This window comes from Notamacropus eugenii, chromosome 2 (genome assembly GCF_028372415.1).
Source record: "Notamacropus eugenii isolate mMacEug1 chromosome 2, mMacEug1.pri_v2, whole genome shotgun sequence".
Classification (NCBI taxonomy): domain Eukaryota; kingdom Metazoa; phylum Chordata; class Mammalia; order Diprotodontia; family Macropodidae; genus Notamacropus; species Notamacropus eugenii.
In genome coordinates, this window is record NC_092873.1 from 150,237,141 (window position 1) to 150,259,469 (window position 22,329).

The 22,329-nt window shown below is 36.3% G+C and overlaps 2 protein-coding genes across 2 annotated transcripts; both read left to right on the forward strand.

The window, feature by feature from the left end:
• Nucleotides 1–4,493: 4,493 nt before the first annotated feature.
• On the forward strand, nucleotides 4,494–5,741 carry LOC140522854 (olfactory receptor 14A2-like). The gene has a single exon (XM_072638075.1). The coding sequence runs from the start codon at nucleotides 4,674–4,676 to the stop codon at nucleotides 5,739–5,741; it is 1,068 nt and encodes a 355-aa protein (XP_072494176.1). The 5' UTR covers nucleotides 4,494–4,673.
• Nucleotides 5,742–15,613: 9,872 nt separating this feature from the next.
• Nucleotides 15,614–16,570, forward strand: LOC140522855 (olfactory receptor 14A2-like). The gene has a single exon (XM_072638076.1). The coding sequence runs from the start codon at nucleotides 15,614–15,616 to the stop codon at nucleotides 16,568–16,570; it is 957 nt and encodes a 318-aa protein (XP_072494177.1).
• The last annotated feature ends 5,759 nt before the right edge of the window (nucleotides 16,571–22,329 follow it).

A 22,329-nucleotide genomic window follows, 5' to 3' on the forward strand; every position in this document is an offset into this window, starting at 1 on the left:
ATTGAATAACAGTGGTGATAATGGACATCCTTGTTTCACCCCTGATCTTATTGGAAATGCATCTACTTTGTCCCCATGGCATATATTGCTTGCTGATGGATTTAGGTAGATACTGCCTATTATTTTATGGAAAGCTCCATTTATTCCTATGCTTTCCAGTGTTTTCAATAGAAATGTGTGTTATATTTTGACAAAAGCTTTTTATGCATCTATTGAGACAATCATGTGGTTTCTATTAGTTTTGTTGTTGATATGATCAATAATACAGCAAATGCATCACCCTCAGAGAAAGAACTGAACCACATATTAAGCAGCTTGATTCCTTCAAAACACTTTAAATGTTACGGTTAAAGTAGAAAACTGGCGAGCACAGCTAAGAAGGCTTTAGAATCCTATAATAAGAATATGGTGAGATACTTCTACTACCAGAAATTAGAAAGAAATGAAAAGTGCTCGTTAAGTGCACATTTTGCCATTGGATATATGAATGTCCTTCACTTCTGAACACTTATTCCATCTGTACATAAGGTTGTAGGTGAATGGAGAAGAGATAGTCTTATCTCAAGCAATGGACTGAAGAAATGAACAGAATAAAAGGTACAAATTTCTACTTTTTTTGGAATCAAAAAGTAGATGTCCCAGAGAATTTGTGCCCAAGACTAGAAATAACCATGACAAAAGCCATCTTAAATATCCAGAAATATAAAAAACTATGTTAACAAAAGCAAAGTGTGACAACTTTTATGTGAAATTTTGTGAAAGTGTGACAACTTTTATCTGAACTGTTGTGAAAATCAAACCCAAGTAGGGCAAAAATTAAAGAGAATGTGAAGACTGCTTTACATAGGCTTCTACTTTATACTCTTTATTAAGCTTTAGAACTACCTCTTTTCTACTTTTTAGAAGTCCTGCTCACTCATTCTGCTCCCCTGCTACCCAGGGAACATTCAGCTTAGTCTCCTCTTGACCCCACACAAATTATCACCATTCCCATACAGGAATAATTTTCTTGATGGTGTAGAAAGTTGTAAAATCACATGCCTATTCCCCATAACATTTGGTCAAAACACTCTTTTCAGTACCTGATCTCAATTAAGTGTTTAAAAGAAAAGAGCCTGACCAACAAAACTACGTCTTTAATGGTAAATTTCAGGAAGCACAAAAGAGTGAAGTTGAGTGATTCAGGAAATTTAAAGCTATATTTGGGAGGACAATGATTTTTACACTGCCTCTTATGGTTTATACACTTAAGTGATCACTGAATGCTTAACAACAAAAAAACAATCAACAATAATTTACTGAAGTCATACTGTGGGTCAATGATTGTAGCAGGAGCTAGAGAAGAAAAGGTAAAAGTGAAAATATTCTATGATTTCAGCCTTTTGAACAGGCAAGGGAGCAAAGACATAGAGATGGGAGACAGAGTGCCATAAAAGAGAAAAGGAAGAAGATCAGTTTAGTTGAATTTTAATTTCAAGTGAACTATAGAGGATTAACATGCACTATGGTTGGAAATAAAGATTGGATCCTCTTTCAGAAAAAATTTAAAATCCACACAGAGGAGTTTACATCTGATTCCATAAGGATTAGTGAGCCCTTCAGGGTTTAATGAGTAGAAGAGAGGCATATTCAATTTTCTGTTTTAGCAATACTAACTCGGCAGATCCATGATGGATGTATTGACAAAAGGACAGACATCACAGAGATACCAATTTGAATAATATTTCAATATTCTAGATAAGAAGTGACAATGGTCTGAACTACAGTACTGGCTGAGTAAACAAAGTGAAAGGGGAAAATGGGTGAGACATTGTAGGTGATAGAAAACTCTTTGAAAACTGATTGGATGTGGGTACAGGGGCAAGAATGAGGTGAAAAGGATAGTAGAGAAGTTATGAATTCAGTGACTGAAAAGACCGTGGTACTCACAAAGAAAAAAAAGTTCAGGAAACAGAGGGTCTTTGGAGAATGGGTAAATAGAGTGCTCAACAGTGTCAAATACTGCAAAGAAGTCAAAGGAAGAATAAGTCTTGGGAAAAAGTCATCACAGCTGCACTTTAATAAACTTTTGATTGCTTTGGAAAAGATAGTTTTAGTTAATTCATGGGGTCATATGTCAGCTTTGAGAGGGTTTATAAAGAGGGAAAGGCAAGACAGGGGAAATCAAATGATGATAGAAAGAAAGACAGACAGCTAGATAGGCAGACAGACAGACAGAATCTTTCTACAACTTTCACTGAGAAAAGAAAACAATACAGAAAGATAGTTTTGAGGGGAAATCATAGGAACTATTTGGAAATATAATGGAAATTTGAGGCAGCAGAAAAGGACAGAACAAAAGTTGAATATTAGAGAAAAAACATTAGAAAGGAGAATAAAATCAATCATATACACAGAGAATTTCACTTGGATCAGGAGAGCCACTTGGAATCATCATTAGAAACTGAAATAAAGTCGGAAAGAATGGGGGACAATGACAAAAAATTGTGATTTGAAGAGAAAGAGGAAATAGATATCTCATAAAAAGGGTCTCTGTATTTTAAATGAAATGGGATATGAAGATTTCTCTTGCAGAAATGTTTGGGAAAGGAAATGTAGGAGGTATAAGGGGATAATGGAAGATGAGGAGTAGTCAAGGTAAGGAATGGGATAAAGGATCAACATGAAAGGAACAAAACAAGTGCCTGGCTAAAGTGAGGATCAGTTGTAATTGCATGGCACAAGTTAGTACTGAACCCAGTCAGCAGAGTTTTTTATATTTGCCCAGCTCCATTCTGCACTACGTGAGTAAAATTCAAAGAGGTGGATGGCTTAAGTAACCAAGGGTGGGTGTTTGGTAAGATATAATCTGCAATAGAACCAAGCAGCAAGTGATAAAAGAGGAGAATTAAATATGCAGCTAAACTAGTTAACTATAGGAAAGGAAAAAAATAAAATCAGATAAAGAATGACTGCCAGGCAAATTGTTGAGTGGTATGAGAACTGGAGATCCAAATAAAAAAAAAGAATAAGCTTAAGAATCGTGCATGGGAAAAGTAGTAAAAGTACAAGAATTTGTTTGAAATTATACCTCTTGAAATCAATATTTGAATTTCAAAAGACCTTTATATTAAAAAAAAAAAATAGACAATCCCTCTTCCTTATCCTGCTCATCACAGATTTTGTGTTCTTGCTCATTACTTACATGCAATATCTTCTCTTGCAACCTCAATATTTATACCTCTAGAAATCCTCCCCAACCCCAAGAACTTCCATATAAACCAAACTCTGTAAAGCATGTAGTTGTCCCATAATCTTCACAGTCAGAAATAAGGTGTCTCACATCTCTCTGAGCTCTTAGATCTCTTCTTTTGCATTTTTCCCATTCTATTCTGTAGTATAATTATTGCACGTATTTCTTGTCACCCTAACAAACTGGAAACATCTTGAGGCCTGTGACTGGAGATAATTCATTTTTTAAACTATCAAGGTTTAGAACAGAGACCTGTATAGAGCAAGCGCTCTGTAAATGCTTCCTCAAATATCATGGTTGATCCATCCTTTGTAATTCCTTTGCTCCATGGCCAAATGCAAATTTCTGTTTATGAATGGCCTTGTAGATATGAAAAATGGTACCAAGAGGTACAACTTGGGAAATAATTAATGGGGATATAACTGTCTGGATGTGAGTTCAAGAAGTGTTTAAAGTAGGACAAGGTAAATCAAAATTCAAAGTGAGATTTGGAGTAGAGGAAACAGTTTCTACATCCTGCATTCTACGAAGAAACAGAAGAGACCCAACAAAATAGAGAAAACTGTGACAGTTATTTTTTCAATTTGAGGACAGACTTGCATTTCAGCATGACTAGTAGGGGTTGGTAGTGACCAAGGAAGAGTTTGTAATTAGACAGGCCATGTGGAAGTCTAATATATGACAGTCTTCATTTACACAACAATTCCATTTTCTTGGGCCAATTATGGTGTCAAAATGTCTTGGAAAGTGTATCAATTCAGAGCAGTGGATATTACATTAAATTACTAAAGGATCTATATCGCTGCCAGTCTTGAAGAATGGAAAGATGATGTTAAGGCATACCTCAGCAAAGCAACCTAGAGGAACTCTCCAGACAGCCTTGGAATCAGAAAACTTGGATTAACATCTTGGTTCTGACACTCCTTGTATAAGCACTGAAATTCACATAACTTTTCTGAGCTCCAGTGTCTTCTGTACAGATTGGCAAAAATATTACGAGAATTATCTACCCAAAGATGTCTTATGGTGAAATGTTGAGGATGATAAAAATTTATCCACTGAGAGATACAATTATTGTTATCAATTTCTTCAAGGTAAAAAGATTGCTCAAAAATTCCTAGATCATCTAAGATATAAAAGAACCTTAAAAATCATCTGCTTCAGGGGTTCTAGGCCCTTTTTTGTTTCATGGGCACCTCTGGCAGTCTGGTGAAGCCTATAGCCTGATTTCTGAGAATCATGTCTTTAAATACATAAAACAAATTAGAATGGAAATGAATTTATCAAAATATTTTTATGCACAGGAGTCATCGGTTAAAATCCTCAGAACTAGTTCCATTACATCATTTAAAAATTGAGAAAATTAAGGCAGATAGATGAGCTGCCATTCACCTAAAGTGACACAGTAAATCTGAACCAAGGGAATCTGACCCTCAAAACAATGACTGTTTTCATCATTTGGCATTTATTTCTTCTGTCCATGCAGACAGTGCAGAGAGCACTCCACCACTACAACATGGCCAATATCACTGTGGTGACAGGATTCTTCCTCATGGGCTTTTCCAACACCTGGGAGCTGCAAGTCTTACATGCCATCCTCTTTCTGCTGATCTACCTGTTGACTCTGATGGGAAACCTACTCATCTTCACCCTCATCTCTCTTGATGGGAAACTCCATACTCCCATGTACTTTTTCCTAAAGAATCTGTCCTTTTTAGATCTTTGTCTTGTTTCTGTCACAGTCCCCAAATCAATTGCAAACTCCCTGAGTAACAGCTACAACATCTCCTTTTGGGGGTGTGTGTCACAGCTCTTTTTAATGATGTTATTTGCAGCATCAGAGATTTTTCTCCTCACAGTGATGTCCTATGACCGCTATGTGGCCATCTGTCAACCCCTGCACTATGAAGTCATTATGAAGAGTGAAACTTGTTTGAAGATGGCAATTGCTTGCTGGCTCACTGGAGGTTTGCTTGGGGTCCTACACACAGCTAGTACATTCACATTGCCCTTTTGTGGCTCCAAAGAGATCCCCCAGTTCTTCTGTGATGTCCCTGCCTTGGTCAGGATCTCTTGCTCTGACTCACACCTTGCAGTTGATGTCACTATGACTTTGGCATCCACTTTAGGGATTTTCTGTTCTATTTACATCACAATTTCTTACAGTCACATCATCTCAACTGTGCTGAAGATTCCAGTCAAAGAAAGTAGATCAAAAGCATTCTCCACCTGCCTGCCCCACCTCATGGTTTTCATGTTTTTTATCACAACATGTATGATTGCTTATCTAATGCCACCCCAGGAATCTTACCCAGTTCTGGACCTCTTGTTTTCCATTTTCTATACAGTGATGCCTCCAACTCTGAACCCTTTCATCTATAGCCTGAGGAACAAGGACATAAAGACTGCTTTAAGGAAGCTCATAGCCTGTAAATACTTCTCAAGAGGATTAATACCAAATTTTTTTCCACTATTCTATGCCTGTGCTGATATATTCAAACCTAAGTAAACACAGATAGATATATAGGTGGAGACAAGCATATTGTGTACATTTCATATATATACATACATGAGACATACATGTAAGTATACATATTTCATACACACATATATATACATACATATATATATACACACTGGTATGTCACTTCTCTCTATTTACTAAATTGAATTCTTTCCTTATATGCCCAGGTCAATGTCAACAATTTTAAAATATTTACTCTCAAAGGGACTGCAGCATCATAAAAATATGATTTTTAAAATAGATGCATGCATTCTTGTCCTAAAATGGAGATATCACAACTTTCTGGGGGGGAAAAGGTGGATTTATTTGAAAATAATGAATTTGAAATTCTATTGATCATCTTATACCAACTGTTAGCTGAATAACTGCCTTCATGGAATGATAAAAACATTAAGTAAATTGAAAACAGATTTAGCATTTGAATCAGGCTGCCACAATTTACTGTGAAGCATCAATAGTGATTTATATTTCTATTTTGCTATACAATTTTAAGTGGTTTCACAATAGGATATTTGATCACCACAATAGCAATAATGAATAGTAAGAAAAGGTATTATTACTACAATTTCATATTTATGAAAACTTAAGAAATTTTTTAAAAACTGTATTTATGATCCTCCCAACCATCCTGGAGGTGCCATTATTATACACATTTTATTGTGGAGGATACTGAGGAAAACAGAGGTTAAGTGAATTGCCCAAGATCACACAGCTAGTTAATATATGAGGCTGGATTTTAACTCAGGTTTTCCTGACTCCAAGTCCAGCAATCTATCCACTGTGACCTAGATTCCAAGTAAATCAAAAAGACCATTGTTCAGTCTTCCATGTATGTGTTATACTCTTGCAAGTTTCTTTGACAGATGCAGGTACTGAGGACTATTTTCAATGATCCTCCAATTACTAAGCAAAATATAAAAAGGGGATATAACCATTTTCCTGTCACTGATGATATGCAATATAGCTTCACAAGGAAATAAGGTTTTTGAATGATGAAATCCTCTAATGCTCCTGCTCATGGATGAGGTTCCACAGATTTGCTCAAGTCCAAATATACTTCAGCATCTACTAAATGAGATGGCTGTCTAAGAGAATTTAATCAAACAGATTACAGAGAACAAATTATAATAATAATTAGCACTTATATAGCACCCAATTCTGTGCCAGGTCCTGTGCTAAGTGAGTTATAAATATAATTGATATGCACAACAACGTTGAAAAGTAGATGCTAACATTATCCCCACTTTACAATTGGAGAATTGGAGGCAAATAAATGGTAAGTGACTTGCCAAGGTCATACAACTAGAGTTTGAAATAGAAGTTGAACTAAGGTCTTCCTGACTCCAAGTTCAATGCTCTAACCACTCTGTTATTTACCTGTCAAGTGAATCAAGAAGGCCCATTGCTCTTTCCACTTTTGAAAAATATATTTCTCAGCTATCAACATTCCATTCATTTTGCTGCCCAGATCAAAGATGATGCCTTGGATGACTTAACCGCTTACTCTTTGAAATTGACAAGTTGGTGAATGGGTCACATGGCCTACTACATCAGAACAAACTAAATCTAGCTATGCTTAATATCACTCACCAGCCAACCCCTCAATAATTTTCTGGCTGATGCACCTGTACCCTTTACATAATCCTTTCTTACCCCCACCCTCAGTTTGTAATTCTGAAATTATAATCAAGTTAAAGTTTCCATTATTTTGTGGAGGGGGAAAATGTCAATGTACAACTTGAGAGCTCTACTCACAATCCCTATACCTTTCTAAACCCAAATACTTCTTCATGGCCACACTTCCCTTTCCTTGTTGTCTCCTTTCGTAGATTGTAAGGTCCATGATGGCAACTGTGTTCCCCACATACATATTTTTTTTTATATCTCTGACATTTAATAAAATATTCACATAGGGGCATATTACTAGAGCTGGACAATAAGTGCACATATTTTGGAAATCAGTAAATCTATAAGCATTTATTAAGAACCTACCCTGTGCCAGGTACAGTACAAAGCACTGAGATTATGAGGAAAAAATAAAAATAGTAAAACTTAAAGGAGCTTACATTCTTATTAGGGAGGCATCATGTGTATACACATTGATACAAACATGATAAATCTGTAACAGGTGGAAGATAACTTTGGATGGGGAGGCACTAGCAGTTAGGGGCACTGAGACAGGACTCATATAGAACATAACCCTTAAGCTTCATCTTAAAAGAAGCTAGGCATGCTAAGAGAGGAAGGGGGCAGGAGAGGGGGAGAGCACTCCAGGCATAAAGATAGCCAGTGCAGGGATAGAGATTTATTAGTGATATTTATGCCTCTTGAAATCTTACCCTACCTCAAGACCTTCCATAGAAATGAAACTCTGCAAAGCATGAAGGTGTCCCTTAAACTTCACAGTCAGAAATAAGCTGTCCCATCTCTCTGAGCTCTTTGATCTCCTCCAATGAATTTATCCCATTATACTCTGTATCAAAATAATTTATATATATTTCTTGTCCCCCTAACAGACTGGAAACATCTTGAGGCCCGTGACAGCCGATGATTCATGTTTTGAAAACCATCCAGGTTTAGTACAGAGGCTTATATAGAGCAAGCATTCTATAAATGTTTTGTCAAAAGTTAGGGTTGATACATCCTTGGTAATTCCTTTGCCCCATGGCCAAATGCAAATTTCTGTTTTTGAATGGTCTTGTAGATATAAACAATATTTCCAAGAGATATGGCTTGGGAAATAATTCATGATGATATCAAGGTCTGGATGAGAGCTCCAGGAGTGTTTTTAGTAGGAGAAGTTGAATCAAAATCCAGAGTAAGGTTTGCAGTAGAGGAAACAGTTTCTACATCCTGCGCTCTACAAATAAACAGAAGAGATTCAACACAACAGAAAAAACCTTGCGAGTTATTTCTCTATTTGAGGATACACTGTGCTAAGTGATTTATAAATATTACTTAATACAACAACTTTGAGAAGTAGATGCCATTATCACCACTTTACAGTTGGGGAAACTGAGGCAGATAAATGTTAAGTGATTTGCCCAAGGTCATAGAGCTAGAGTCTGAGATAGGAGTTGAGCTAAGGTCTTCCTGACTCCAAGTTCAGTGCTCTAACCACTCTGTCATTTAGCTGCCAAGTGGATCAAGAAGACCCATTGCTCTTTCCACTTTTGAGAAATATGTTTCTCAGCTATCTACTTGCCAGTCATCTTGCTGCCCAGATCAAAGATGATGCCCTGGATGAATTAACCCTTTCATCTCTGAAATTAACAATTTGGTGAGTGTGTCACATGGTCTACTGTATCAGAACAAACTAACTCAAACTGTTCTTAACTTTACTCCCCAGACAACACCTCACTAGTTGTCTTGCTGTTGCACCTGTGCCCCTCATGTAGCCCTTTCTTGCCTCACCCTCAGTTTATAATTCTGAAATTATAATCAAATCAAAATTCCACTACTTTAGTGGCAGGAAAAAAATGTCTATCTACTCCTTGATAGCTCTACACAAATCCCTGTGCCTCTCTAAACCCAAACACTTCTTCATGGCCACACTTCCTTTCCTTGTTGTCTCCCTTCCTAAATTATAAGCTCAATGATACCTGCTGTATTCTCCCACATACATCATTTTTATATCCCCAGTATTTAATAAAATATTCATGTAGAGGCATATTACCAGAGCTGGTCCATTACTGTACATGTTTTGGAAATCAGTAAATCCGCAAGAGTTTATTAAGTACCTACTATTTTCCAGTTACATTCCAAACCACTGAGGTTGTGAAGAAAATGTAAAAATAGTAAGGACTCAAAGACCTTAAATCCTTATTGGGTAGGCATCATGTATATACACATTGGTACAAACATGATATATATGTAACAGGTAGAAGGTAACATTGAATGGGGGGGGCACTAGCAGATAGGGGGACTGAGATAGAACTCATATAGAATGTGACACTTAAGCTTAGACTTGAAAGAAATTAGGCATTCTAAGAGAAGCAGGGGGTGGGCAAGGGGTAGAGTACTCCAGGCATAAGGAAAGCCGAGACAAAGATACAGATTTATCAGTGAAGTGTCACATATGAAAAGCAGTAAGTAGACTACTCTGGCTAGGATGTAAAGTACACCTAAGGAAGAGTTTATATTTCATCTAAGAAGTAATAGGCAGCCATTGGAGTTCTGAGGGTTAGACCTGTGCTTTAGTGTAATGGGAATTGTCTGAGTATATCGAGATGGTCTAACGTGGAATCACTTTCTGACTGATATCAAATGGGTGGCAGTAGACTTCTTTGATTGACTGCAACAAGAACAGTCTACATAATTAAAACTTACCAGATTGATATAATCTTTCTCTATTTCTTTTTCCTCCCTGCTCACTCATTTCTTTCTCTCTCTCTCTCTCTCTCTCTCTCTCTCTCTCTCTCTCTCTCTCTCTCTCTCTCTCTCTCTCTCTCTCTCTCGCAGATGGCAATAACAACATCACGCATATTTACATCTCAATAACTGCCTATTATGTATCAGAAAATGTGCTGAGTGCTACAAATAGAGAGAAAAAATTTGTGACAATTATAAATGATACCCCTTCTAATAAAAAATAGAAAATTACAAAAGATAATGGTTATTTTGAGGTATACTGGTATTCCTAAGAGCTAAAGAGAAATGTTTTTGCTTCTGGTTGTTTTGTTGTTTGGGGAAGCAGTAGAATATTAATTAATATTCCTTTATGGCATATGAAACTTCTTTCTGAATCAAAGAATAATCATTTTAAATATAATCCAGTGATTACTGGGATGTTTAAGGTGTTATTAAGTCATAGGATCTAGGTATCAAAAAGTTCTCAAGTGCCCCCTTATTCCCAAGGGCCATGCTAACAAGCTGACTATAGGTTCTGGGATTTGAGCTTCTCAAGGACTGTGGGACCCTTAATACTGAATAACTAAACAAATACTCAGGAGACGTGTAGTTCTATCATCCCCAGAGAATCTCAGCAAATTTAGAGAGCTTGAATCTCAGAAGGAAAATAAAATGATGTAAGAATACAGCAAATATATCACCCTCAGAAAAAGAACTGATTCACATACTAAGAAGTTTGATTCCTTCAAAATACCTGAAATGTTACAGTTGAAGCAGAAAAGTAGTAAGCATCGGTAAGAAGTGCTTTCCACTTCAGTGTCCTATAATGCCTAAGAATACAGTGGAATACTATTAGTACCAGAAATTAGAAGGAAATTAAAAGGGTTTCTTAACTGCGCATTTTAAAATTGGATATATGAATATCTTTCACTTTTGAACACTTACTCCATCTATACATAGGCTTGTAGGTACTTGAATAGAGAAGAGATGGTCTGATCTCAAGCAAGAGATTGAAGAAGTGAGCAGAATAAAAGGTACAAATTTCTGCTTTTTTGTACTCAACATGTAGATGCGTCAGTGATTTTGTACCCAAGATTAGAAATAACCAAGACAAAATGCATTGTAAATTAACAGAAATATTAAAAACAACGTTAGCAAAAGCAAAGTATAACAACTTTTATCTTAATTTTATGAAAATCAAAGCCAAGTAGGGCAAAAATTAAAGAGAATGTGAAGGCTGCTTTAGGTAAGCCTCTACTTCTTTATATTCTTTACTAAGCTTTAGAACCCAATTTTTTCTACCCTTTAGAAGCCCAGATCCTTCGTGCTGCTCCCTTGGTACCCAGTAAATATTCACTTTACTCTCCCCTTCCTAACACACCCCGAAATTATCACCCTACTAATGCATGACTGATTTTCTGTGTGGTGTAGCCAGTTTCAAAATTATATACTTATTCCCCAGAACATTCAGTCAAAACGTTCTTTCCAGTACCTGATCTTAAGTAAATGTTAAAAAAAAAAAAAGAGCCTGACCAACAAAACTATATCAATAATGGTAAAATTCAGGAAGCACAAAGGAGTGAAGCTGAACATTTCAGGCAACTTAAGGCTTAGTTGAGAGTACGATAATCTTTCCAGTGTCGCTTATGGTTTATAGACTAAGTGATCACGCTCAACCAAGGAAAAAAAACAATCAACAATAACTTATTAAAGTAATAATATAGGTCAATCACTGTACTAGGACTATGGATTCAAAGACAAAAGTGACAAGTCTTTGATTTTAGTCTTTTGAATACTCAGTGAAAAAACATAGAGATGGAAATGGAGTGCTATAAAAGAGGAAAGCAAGATCAGTTTGGTTGAACATTAGATTCAATTGAGATAGAGAGGATTGACATGCACTATGACTAGAAATAAAGATTGGGTCATCTTTCAGAAAGATTTTAAAAACAACCCAGAGGAATTTCCATTTGATTCTATAAGGCGTTTAATGAGTAGAAGAGGGACATGCTCAATTTTTTATTTTAGGAAAACTAATTTGGCAGATCCATGATGGATACACTGAAGAGAGGAGAGACAGCACAGAGATGCCAATTGGCATGATACTGCAATATTCTAGAAAAGATCTGACAGTGGTCTGCAGTACAGTGGTGCTTTAGTAAATGAAGTGAAAGGGGAAAATATGAGAGACATTGTAGTGATAGAAAACTCTGAAAACTGATTGGGTGTGCTGAGAGGTGCAAGAGTGAGGTGAAAAGGATAGCAGAGAAGTTATGAATTCAGTGACTGAAAGGGGTATGTACTCAAAAAGAAATAAGAAAGTTAAGGAAACACAGAGTCTTTGTAGAATGGAGAAAATAACGTGTGGGGTTTGGATATATTGAGTTTGAGATAGATAAAGGACATCCATTTTGAAATATCCAATGCATAAAGCTAAATCTCAAGGGAGAGACTTGAGCAGGAAACATAGGCGTGGCACTCAGCATCACAGGGAATATGAACAAAGACATGTGAATAGAGTGTAGAAGAAAACCTAAAACAGAACCTTGGCATAAACCCATACAGAGGGCAGAATGGGATGATGACGATACCACAAGACAAACTAAGAATTAGTTGTCAAATGGGGATGAGGACAACCAAGAGAGAGCAAAGAGACAAAAAACTAGACACAAAATGCAATAAAGGTAAAAGCAATAAAGGGAGAGCAAAGAGACAAAATGCAATAAAGGTAAAGAGAATGCTTAACTGTGTTAAAAAATGCACAAAAGTCAAGAGAAGAATAAGTCCTGGGAAAAAGTTATGAGAGCTGCACATATTGGTTACTTTGGCAAAGGATAGTTTCAGTTAATTCGTGAGGTCACGCAACAGATTTTAGAGGGTTTATACCGAGGGAAAGGAGAGGCAGTGGGAAACAAAAGAACGGAGAGAGAGACAGTGAAAGAGAGAGAGTGAAAGAGAGAGAGAGAATGAATGAAGATTTCTGAAACTTTCACTTAGGAAGGAAAACAATATAGAAAGACAGCTCTTTGGGTAATTAGTTAACCTCTTTGGGAGTTTCAAGGTATACGGGGAATTTTAGGCAGTAGAAAAGGACTGAATAAATAAAGACTGGATATTAGAGGAGGAGAGGCTAACAATAGAGGAAAAACATTAGAAAGGGGGATAGAAACAAGGGTGTACATAAAGGATTTCACTTTTGTCAGGGGCAGGGCAACTTTGAATCTTCATTAGAAACTGGAATAAAGCAGGAGAGAATGGGGGACAGTGACAAAAAGTTGTGATTTGAAAAGAAAGAGGAAATAAATATCTCACAAAAAGGGTCTTTATATTCTAAATGAAGTTTGATATGAAGTTTTCTCTTGTACAAATGTTTGGGACAGAAGGTAGAGAAGGTACAAGGGGCCAATGTAAGATGAAGAGCAGCCAAGGTAAGGAATGGGATATAGAATCAACATGAAAGGAACAAAATGAATACCTGGCTAAAGTGAGGACCAGTTGTAATTGTATGGCATAAATTAGTACTGAATCCAGTCAGCAGAGTTTTTTAATTTTGCCCAGCTCCATTCAGCACTATGTGAGTAAAATTCTAAGAGGTGGATGGCTAAAATAACCAAGGGTTGGAGTTTGATAAAGTATAATCTACAGTAAGTCCAAGCAGCAAGTGATTCAAGAGAAGAATTAACTATCCAGTTAAATGATAACTATAGGAAGGGAATAAGGCAAAATGAGATCAAGAATGATTGTCAGTCAAATTGTTAGTGATCTAGGAACTGGAGATCTAAATAAAAATAAACATTTGGCATAAGAAGAATAATGTATGGGAAAAGTAAAAAAAAAAAAGTACAATAATATTGAAATTATACCTCTCCAAATCAATATTTGAATTCAAAAAGGCCTTTATATTGGAAAAAAAAGACAATCCCTCTCCCTTATCCTGATCATCATGGCTTTTGTGTTCATATTCATAACATACAGGGAATATTTCCTCTTGTGACCTCACTATTTATGCCTCTTGAAATCCTACCCAACCCCAACAACTTCCATGAAACCCAAACTCTGTAAAGCATATAGTTGTCCCATAATCTGTCTCACAACTCTCTGAGCTCTTTGATCTCCTCCTAGGAATTTATCCCATTCTACTCTGCATTATAATTATTTGCATGTATTTCTTATTGCACTAACAGACTGTAAACATCTTGAGGCCTGTGACTGGAGATGATAACATGTTTTTTTTAAACTATCCAGGATTAGTTCAGAGGCTTATACAGAACAAGTACTCTATAAATGTTTTGTCAAATGTTATGGTTGATCCATCCTTGGTAATTCCTTTGCCCCATGGCCAAATGCAATTTTCTGTTTAGGTATGATCTTGTAGATAGGAACAATGGTTCCAGGAGGTATAGCTTTGGAATTAATTCATGAGGATGTGAGTGTCTGGATGTGAGCTCCAGGAGTACTTTAAGTAGGACAAGTTGAAACAAAATCCACAGTGAGGTTTGGAGTAGAGGAAACAGTTTCTACATCCTGCATTTTACAAACAAACAGAAGAGACCCAACACAATATGGAAAAATTTGGGAATTATTTTTTCATTTGATGATAGAATTACATTTCAGCATGACTGGTGTGGGTTGGTGGTGACCAAGGGAGAGCTGGAAATTAGACAGGCCATGAGGAAGTCTAATAACTGACACTGTCTTCATCTACATGACAATTTCAGTCTATTGGGCTGAGAATGGTGTCTAAATGTCTTGGAAACTGAACCAATCCAGAGCAGTGGATATCATATAAATTTAGCAGAAGTTCTATATCACTGCCAGTCTTGAAGAATGGGAAGACAATCATTTGTTTAGGAAAAGCATATTAAGGCATATCTCAGCAAAGGAACCTAGAGGAGCTTTCCAGACAGCCTTGGAATCAAAAACCTGAATTGGTATCTTGGTTCTGACACTGCTTGTAAAACAACTGAAAAGTCACATAACTTTTCTGAGCTCCAATGTCCTATGTATAGATTGGCAATAATATTAATAGAATTGTTTACCCAAAGGAGAGTTATGATAAAAAATACATCAGGAAGACAAAAATTAACTGAGTGATAGAACTATTGTTATCAATTTTTTCAAGGTAAGAATTTTGCTCAAAAATTCCTAGATCATCTAAGATATAAAAGTCTTAAAAGTCTTCTGTTTCACGTGTTATGGTTCTTTTGGTTTTATGGGTCCTTTTGGCAGTCTAGGAAAGCCTATGGCCTCATTTTAAAATGGAAATGATTTTGTCAAAATATTTTGAGGTACATGAACCTTAGGTTAAAATCCTCAGAACTAGTTCAATCACTTCATTTAAAAAAATGAGAATATTAAGGTACATGGAGAAACTGCCATTTGCCCAAGGTCACAAAGTAAACCTGAACCAAGGGAATCTGACCCTCAAAACAATGACTGTTCCCATTATGTGGAATTTGTTTCTTTTCTCCATGCAGACAGTGTCAAGAGCACTCCACCCCTAGAAGATGGCCAATGTCACTATGCTAACAGGATTCTTCCTCATGAGCTTTTCAAACACCTGGGAACTGCAGGTCTTATATGCCATCCTCTTCTTGCTGATCTACCTGGTGGCTCTGATGGGAAACCTGCTCATCTTCACCCTCATCTCTCTTGATGAGAAACTCCACACTCCCATGTACTTCTTCCTAAAGAATCTGTCTCTTTTAGATCTTTGTCTTATTTCTGTCACAGTCCCAAAATCAATCGTAAACTCCCTGAGTCACAGCTACAACATCTCTTTTTGGGGGTGTGTGTCACAGCTCTTTTTAATGATGTTACTAGCAGCGTCAGAGCATTTTCTCCTCACAGTGATGTCCTATGACCGCTATGTGGCTATCTGTCAACCTCTGCACTATGAAGTCATTATGAACAGTGAAATTTGTTTGAAGATGGCAGCTGCTTCCTGGCTCACTGGAGGTTTGTTTGGGGTCCTCTACACAGCTAGTACATTCACATTGCCCTTTTGTGGCTCCAAAGAGATCCATCAGTTCTTCTGTGATGTCCCTGCTTTGGTCAGAATCTCCTGCTCTGATTCACACCTTGCAGTTGATGTCACTATGGTTTTGGGATTTAGTTTAGGGATTTTTTGCTCCATTTACATCACAATTTCTTACAGTCACATCATCTCAACTGTGCTGAAGATTCCAGTCAAAGAAAGTAGATCAAAAGCATTCTCCACTTGCTTGCCCCACCTTATTGTTTTCATGTTTTTTATCACAACATGTGTCATTGCTTACTTAATGCCACCCCAGGAAACTTACCCAGGTCTGGACCTGTTGTTCTCCATGTTCTATACGGTGGTGCCTCCAATCCTGAACCCTGTCATCTATAGCCTGAGGAACAAGGACATGAAGACTGCTTTCAGGAAGCTCATAGCCTGGAAATACTTCTCAAAGAGCTTAATACCAAAGTTTTTTCCATGATTATATGTCTGTGAAGATATATTCATACTTATGTACACAAACATATATATGCATACAGACTGCATATTGTGTAAATTTCATATATATATACATATGTATGTGTATGCATAGATACACATATTTCCTATATATTGATATATCACTTCTCTTTACCTGTTTACTGACACGAATTCTTTCCTTATATGCCCATGTCAGCCTCACCAATTTTAAAATATTGACTCTCAAAAGGAGTGGAGTATCATAAAAATATGCTTTTTAAAGTATGTATATACATTCCAGTCCTAAAATCAAAAGATCACCACTTTTCTGGAGGATAAAGGTGGTTATATTTGAAAACAATTTATTTGAAGGATCTCTTATCATCTTAGGTCAACTGTTTGCTAAACAATTGGCTACATGGAATGATAGAAAACATTAACTGAATTGAAAATAGATGAAGCATTTGAATCAGGTTGCCACAATTTACTGGGAAGCATCGATAGTGCTTTATATGTCTATTTTGCTATACAGTTTTTTAAGTAGTTTCACGAACTGATATGTGATCAACACAATATCAGTAAGGAATAGTAAGGAAAGGTATTATCACAATTTTATATTTAAGAAAACTTAAGATATGTAAGAACACTATATTTATGATCATCACAACCATCCTATAGGTGCCATTATTTTCCACATTTTATCGTGGAGGATACTGAGGCAAATAGAGGTTAAGTGGCTTGCCCAAGATCACAAAGCTAGTAAATGTATGAGGCTGGATTTTAACTCAGGTTTTCCTATTTCCAAGCCCAGCAATCTACCCATTTTGAGCTAGGTGCCAAGTGGATCAAAACACTCTGTTCTGTCTTCCATGTATGTGTTAGAATCAGGCAAGTTTCTTTAAAAGACACAAGCACAAAGGACTATTTTCAGTGATCCTACAATTATTAAGCAAAATATAAAAAGATGATATATCCATTATCCTGTCATTGAGGATATGTAAAACAGGTTCACAAGGAAATAAGAATTCCTAATGATGAAATTCTCCAATGCTCCTGTTCATGGATGAGGTTCCACTAATTTTCTCAAGTCCAAAAATACTTCAGAATCTCCTAAATTATATGCCTGTTCAAGAGAATTCAGCCTAACACATTACACAGAATGAATTATAATAAGTAACATTTGTATACCACCCATTCTGTGTCAGGTACTGTGCTAAGTGATTTATAAATATTATTTGATAATCACAATAAACTTGAGAAATGGGTGCTATTATTATCCCCATTTTACAGTTGGGGAAACTAAGGCAAATAAAAGTTAAGTGACTTACCCAAGGTCATACAGCTAGAGTCTGAGACAGGAATGGAACTCAGATCTTCCTGACTTAAGTCCAGTGTTCTAACCACTCTGTCATTTAGCTGCCAAGTGGTTCAAGAAGAACTACTGCACTTTCCACTTTTGAAAAATGGGTTTGTCGCTATCTATTTGCCAGTCATCTTGCTGCCCAGGTCAAACATGATGCTCTGGATGACTTAACCCTTTCATCTCTGATATTAACAAGTTGATGATTGTGCCACATGACCTACTATATCACAACATACTAACTCTAGCTATACTTAATTTTACTCCCCAGACAGCACCTCTCAGCAGTAGTCTGGTTAATGCACCTGTACCTTTCATATAGTCCTTTCTTACCCCATGCTTAGTTTGTAGTTCTGCAAATATGATCAAATCAAAACTTCCATTACTTATGTGGGGTTGGGGGAAGTGTCAATCCACTCCTCAATACACTCACAATCTCTATGCCATTCTAAAACCAATTACTTCTTGATGACCACACTTTCTTTTCCTTGTTGTCTCCCATCTCTGATTATAAGCTCAGTGATGCCAGTAACTTCCCCTACACACATCTTTTTTAAATCCCTAGTATTTAATAAAATAATTCACTTGAATGTATATTCCTAGAGCTGGTCCATCAGTGTATATATTTTGGAAATCAGTTAATCTATAGGCATTTATTAAGCACCTACTGTGTTCCAAGTATAGTACAAAGGACTAAGGTTAGGGGGGGAAAAAAGTAATAAGTACTCCAAGAGCTTACATCCTTATTGTGGAGGCATCATGTATATACACATTAGTACAAACATGATAAATATGTAACAGGTAGAAGATAACATTGGATGGGGAGGCACTTGCAGTTAGGGGGACTCAGATAGGACTCATAGAGAATGTGACCCCTAAGCTTAGTATTGAAAGAAGTTAAGAATTCTAAGAGAGGGAGAGGGCTAGGGAGGGGGAGGGCACTCCAGGCACAAGGACAGTCAGTGCAAATACAGAGCTTTATTAGTGAAGTGTCATGTATGAAAAATAGTAAGTAGACCACTCTGGCTAGAATGTAAAGTACATCTAGAGGAAGAGTTTATGTTTGATCCTAGAAGTAAGAGGGAGCCATAGGAGTTTTGAAGGTTAGATCCGTGCTTTAGTGTAACGAGGCTTACCTGCCTATATCCAGATTATCTAATGTGGGATCACTTTCTGACTCATAGCAAATGAGTGGAAGTAGCCTCCTTTGATTGACTGCAACAAGAACAGTCTCCATCTTTAAAACCGACCAGATTTATATCATCTTCAGCTATTTTTTTCCTCCCTCTTCCCTGCCTCCCTCCCTCACTGTCTGTCTGTCTCTCTCTGTACACACACATAAATACATATATATACACATATATATGTACATATGTATGTGTGAATGAGTGAGTGTGTGTGTGGCAGAAGTGAATAACTACCTCATTCATGTTTAACTCTCAATAAATGTCTATTATATATCCAGAAATGTGCTGGGCACTAGAAACAGGGAAAAAATTTGTGCAAAATTTTGAAATGAAGTCAATTAGATAACAAATGAAAATTATAAAAGATAATGTTTATTATGAGATATGCTGCTTTTACTTAGAGCTACAGAGAAATGTCTTTTGTTTAGAGTTGTTTGTTGTTTGAGAAAGCAATAGAATATTTATTTATATTCCTTTGTGGCTTAGAAAAATTTTTTCTACATCAAAAAATAATAATTTTAAATATGATCCAATGATTACCGGGATGTTTAAAGTATTATCAAGATAAGTCATAGGAGCTAGGTATCAAAAAGTTTTTCTGCTCACAGTGATGTCCTATGACCACTATGTAGTCATTTGTCAACCCCTGCACTATGAAGTCATTACAAACAGTGAAACTTGTATGAAGATGGCAGCTGCTTCTTGGCTCACTGGAGGTTTGTTTGTGGTCCTCTATGCAGTTAGTACTTTTGCATTGCCATTTTGTGGCTCCAAGGAAATCCATCAGTTCTTCCGTGATGTCCCTGCCTTGCTCAAGATGTCCTGCTCTAATTCACACTATGTAGTTGATTGTTATTATGGTTTTGGCATTCAGTTTAGGGATTTTCTGCTCTATTTACATCACAATTTCTTACAGTCACATCATCTCAACTGTGCTGAAGATTCCAGTCAAAGAAAGTAGATCAAAAGCATTCTCCACTTGCTTGCCCCACCTTATTGTTTTCATGTTTTTTATCACAACAGGTGTCATTGTTTATCTAACGCCACTCCAGGAATCTCACCCAGTTTTGGACCTGTTTAATGTTCTCCGTGTTCTATACAGTGGTGCCCCCAACTCTGAACCCTGTTATCTACAGCCTGAGGAACAAGGACGTGAAGGCTGCTTTGAGGAAGCTCATAGCCTAGAAACACTTCTCAAAGGGATTAACGCCAAAGTTTTTTCCATGATGATATGCCCATGTAGATATATTCACAGCTATGTATACACACACATATATGTGTATAAATACACATGCAGACGTGCGTATTGTATATACTTCCTATGTATACTTATTTATGTGTATGTATAGTTGTACATATTTCATATATACTGATATATCACTTCTCTTTATGTGTTTACTGACTTGAATTCTTCACTTATATGAGCATGTCAGTCTCACCAATTTTAAAATATTGACTCTCAAAGGGACTGGAACACCATAAAAATATGCTTTTTAAAGTATGTACACCCATTCCAGTCCTAAAATCAAGAGATCACCAATTTTCTGGGGGAAGAGATAGATTTATGTGAAAATAACATATTCTAAGAAACTCTTACCAACTTCTATCAACTATTTGCTGAAAATTTGGCTACATGGAGTAATAGAAATTATCATCTGACTTGAAAACTGATGAAGCATTTGAATCAGGTTGCCATAACTTGCTGTGAAACATCAAAATTGTTTAGATCTCTATTTCACCATACATTTTTAAGAGATTTCACAATCTTATATTTTATCTGCATAATAGAAGTAAGGAACACTAGGGAAAATATTATTATCACCATGTATATATAAGAAAACTAAATTCTTTCAAGTTCTACGAGTGATGATGTCATGATTTAAATACATCATTTTCAAACAATTAATTTTATTTCAGAAAAGTGATGACCTTTTAATTTTATCATAAAATTTAGAACATAAGCAAAGAAATCCAAAATTGGGAGGGCACCAAAGGTCATTCCTCCAGCTCAACCTATACTTGAATTTGGCTTCTATATAAAACATCTGCAATTCCCAGTGATCCAAACATCATGTAAGTGTGTTCACTAAGGGACAGTAACTTCATGCAAGGTTAACCATTCAGGTACTTTTCTCACACTTTAGACCAAACATTGCCCACCCTGAAATTTTTGCCAGTTCCTCCTACTTCTACCACTCCTTTCACTACACTCAGATACAGGTTATTTGGGTTTGTAATATCAGAGTGAAGAAGGGAGAAAAGATATACAAAATCCAGAAGCACATTAGTACCAAAAACAAAAAAATTAAGAAAGCATTATAACTACACTAAGCTACATTCTTATTTTTTCATTTCTCTAAACTTTTTATGAGAATGAGTTATGTATGTATCAAGTAAATCCCTCAGGAAACCATGAGAATCAATCAATAAGCTTTTATTAAGTGCCAGGAACCATGCTAGGAATTGGGCATACAAAGATGAAAACAAAATCATCTCTTCTCTTATTTACATGCAACTTGTTCATGAATAAGCTAATATATAAATGTAAGATACATACAAAATAAAATAATATTTTCAATGCAGAGTATAGTAACAACGAAGTGAAACAAAAAGAATTCTTGAAGGGACTTATTTGTTGTAGAAGAGGTGAAGAGGAAAACATTCCAGTCACAGGCAATAACTAGGGCAAAGACAGAGAGGTGGAATTTAGGATGTCATAACCAAGAAACAGCAAGTAAACCAGTTTGGTAATGCTGTAGGTTGCAGTAAGTGAGTGAACAGACTTGCACAAATAGCATTATAGAGTAAATCATATACTTACAGTCAAATTGACTGAAAGTTGCATAGAATATAACATCAAATTTTGCATAAAATTTATTTATTACAGTAGAACAATTAATTCAGTAAATTAAAATGGGAGGAAAGGAAGAGAATAAGCATTTATATAGCTCCAACTATATGCAAGGAACATAGTTATAAGCACTTTATAGATATTGGCTTAATTGATACAATAATCCTGGAGGGGTCACTACTATCCACATTTCACCATGGAGGAAACTGAGGCAAATAGAGGTTAAGGGACCTGCTCAACATCACACAGATAGTAAATGTTTGAGGCTGGGTTTTAACTCATGTTTTCCTGACTCCAAGCCCAGCAATCTATCCACTGTGACATAGGTACCAAGCAGATTATTAACAAGGTCCATCATTCTATCTTCCATGTATGTGTTATAA

What these genes read in the sequence shown, in the direction of transcription:
- LOC140522854 (XM_072638075.1), top strand. Translation starts at nt 4,674, where the DNA reads ATGACTGTTTTCATCATTTGGCATTTATTTCTTCTGTCCATGCAGACA.
- LOC140522855 (XM_072638076.1), top strand. Translation starts at nt 15,614, where the DNA reads ATGGCCAATGTCACTATGCTAACAGGATTCTTCCTCATGAGCTTTTCA.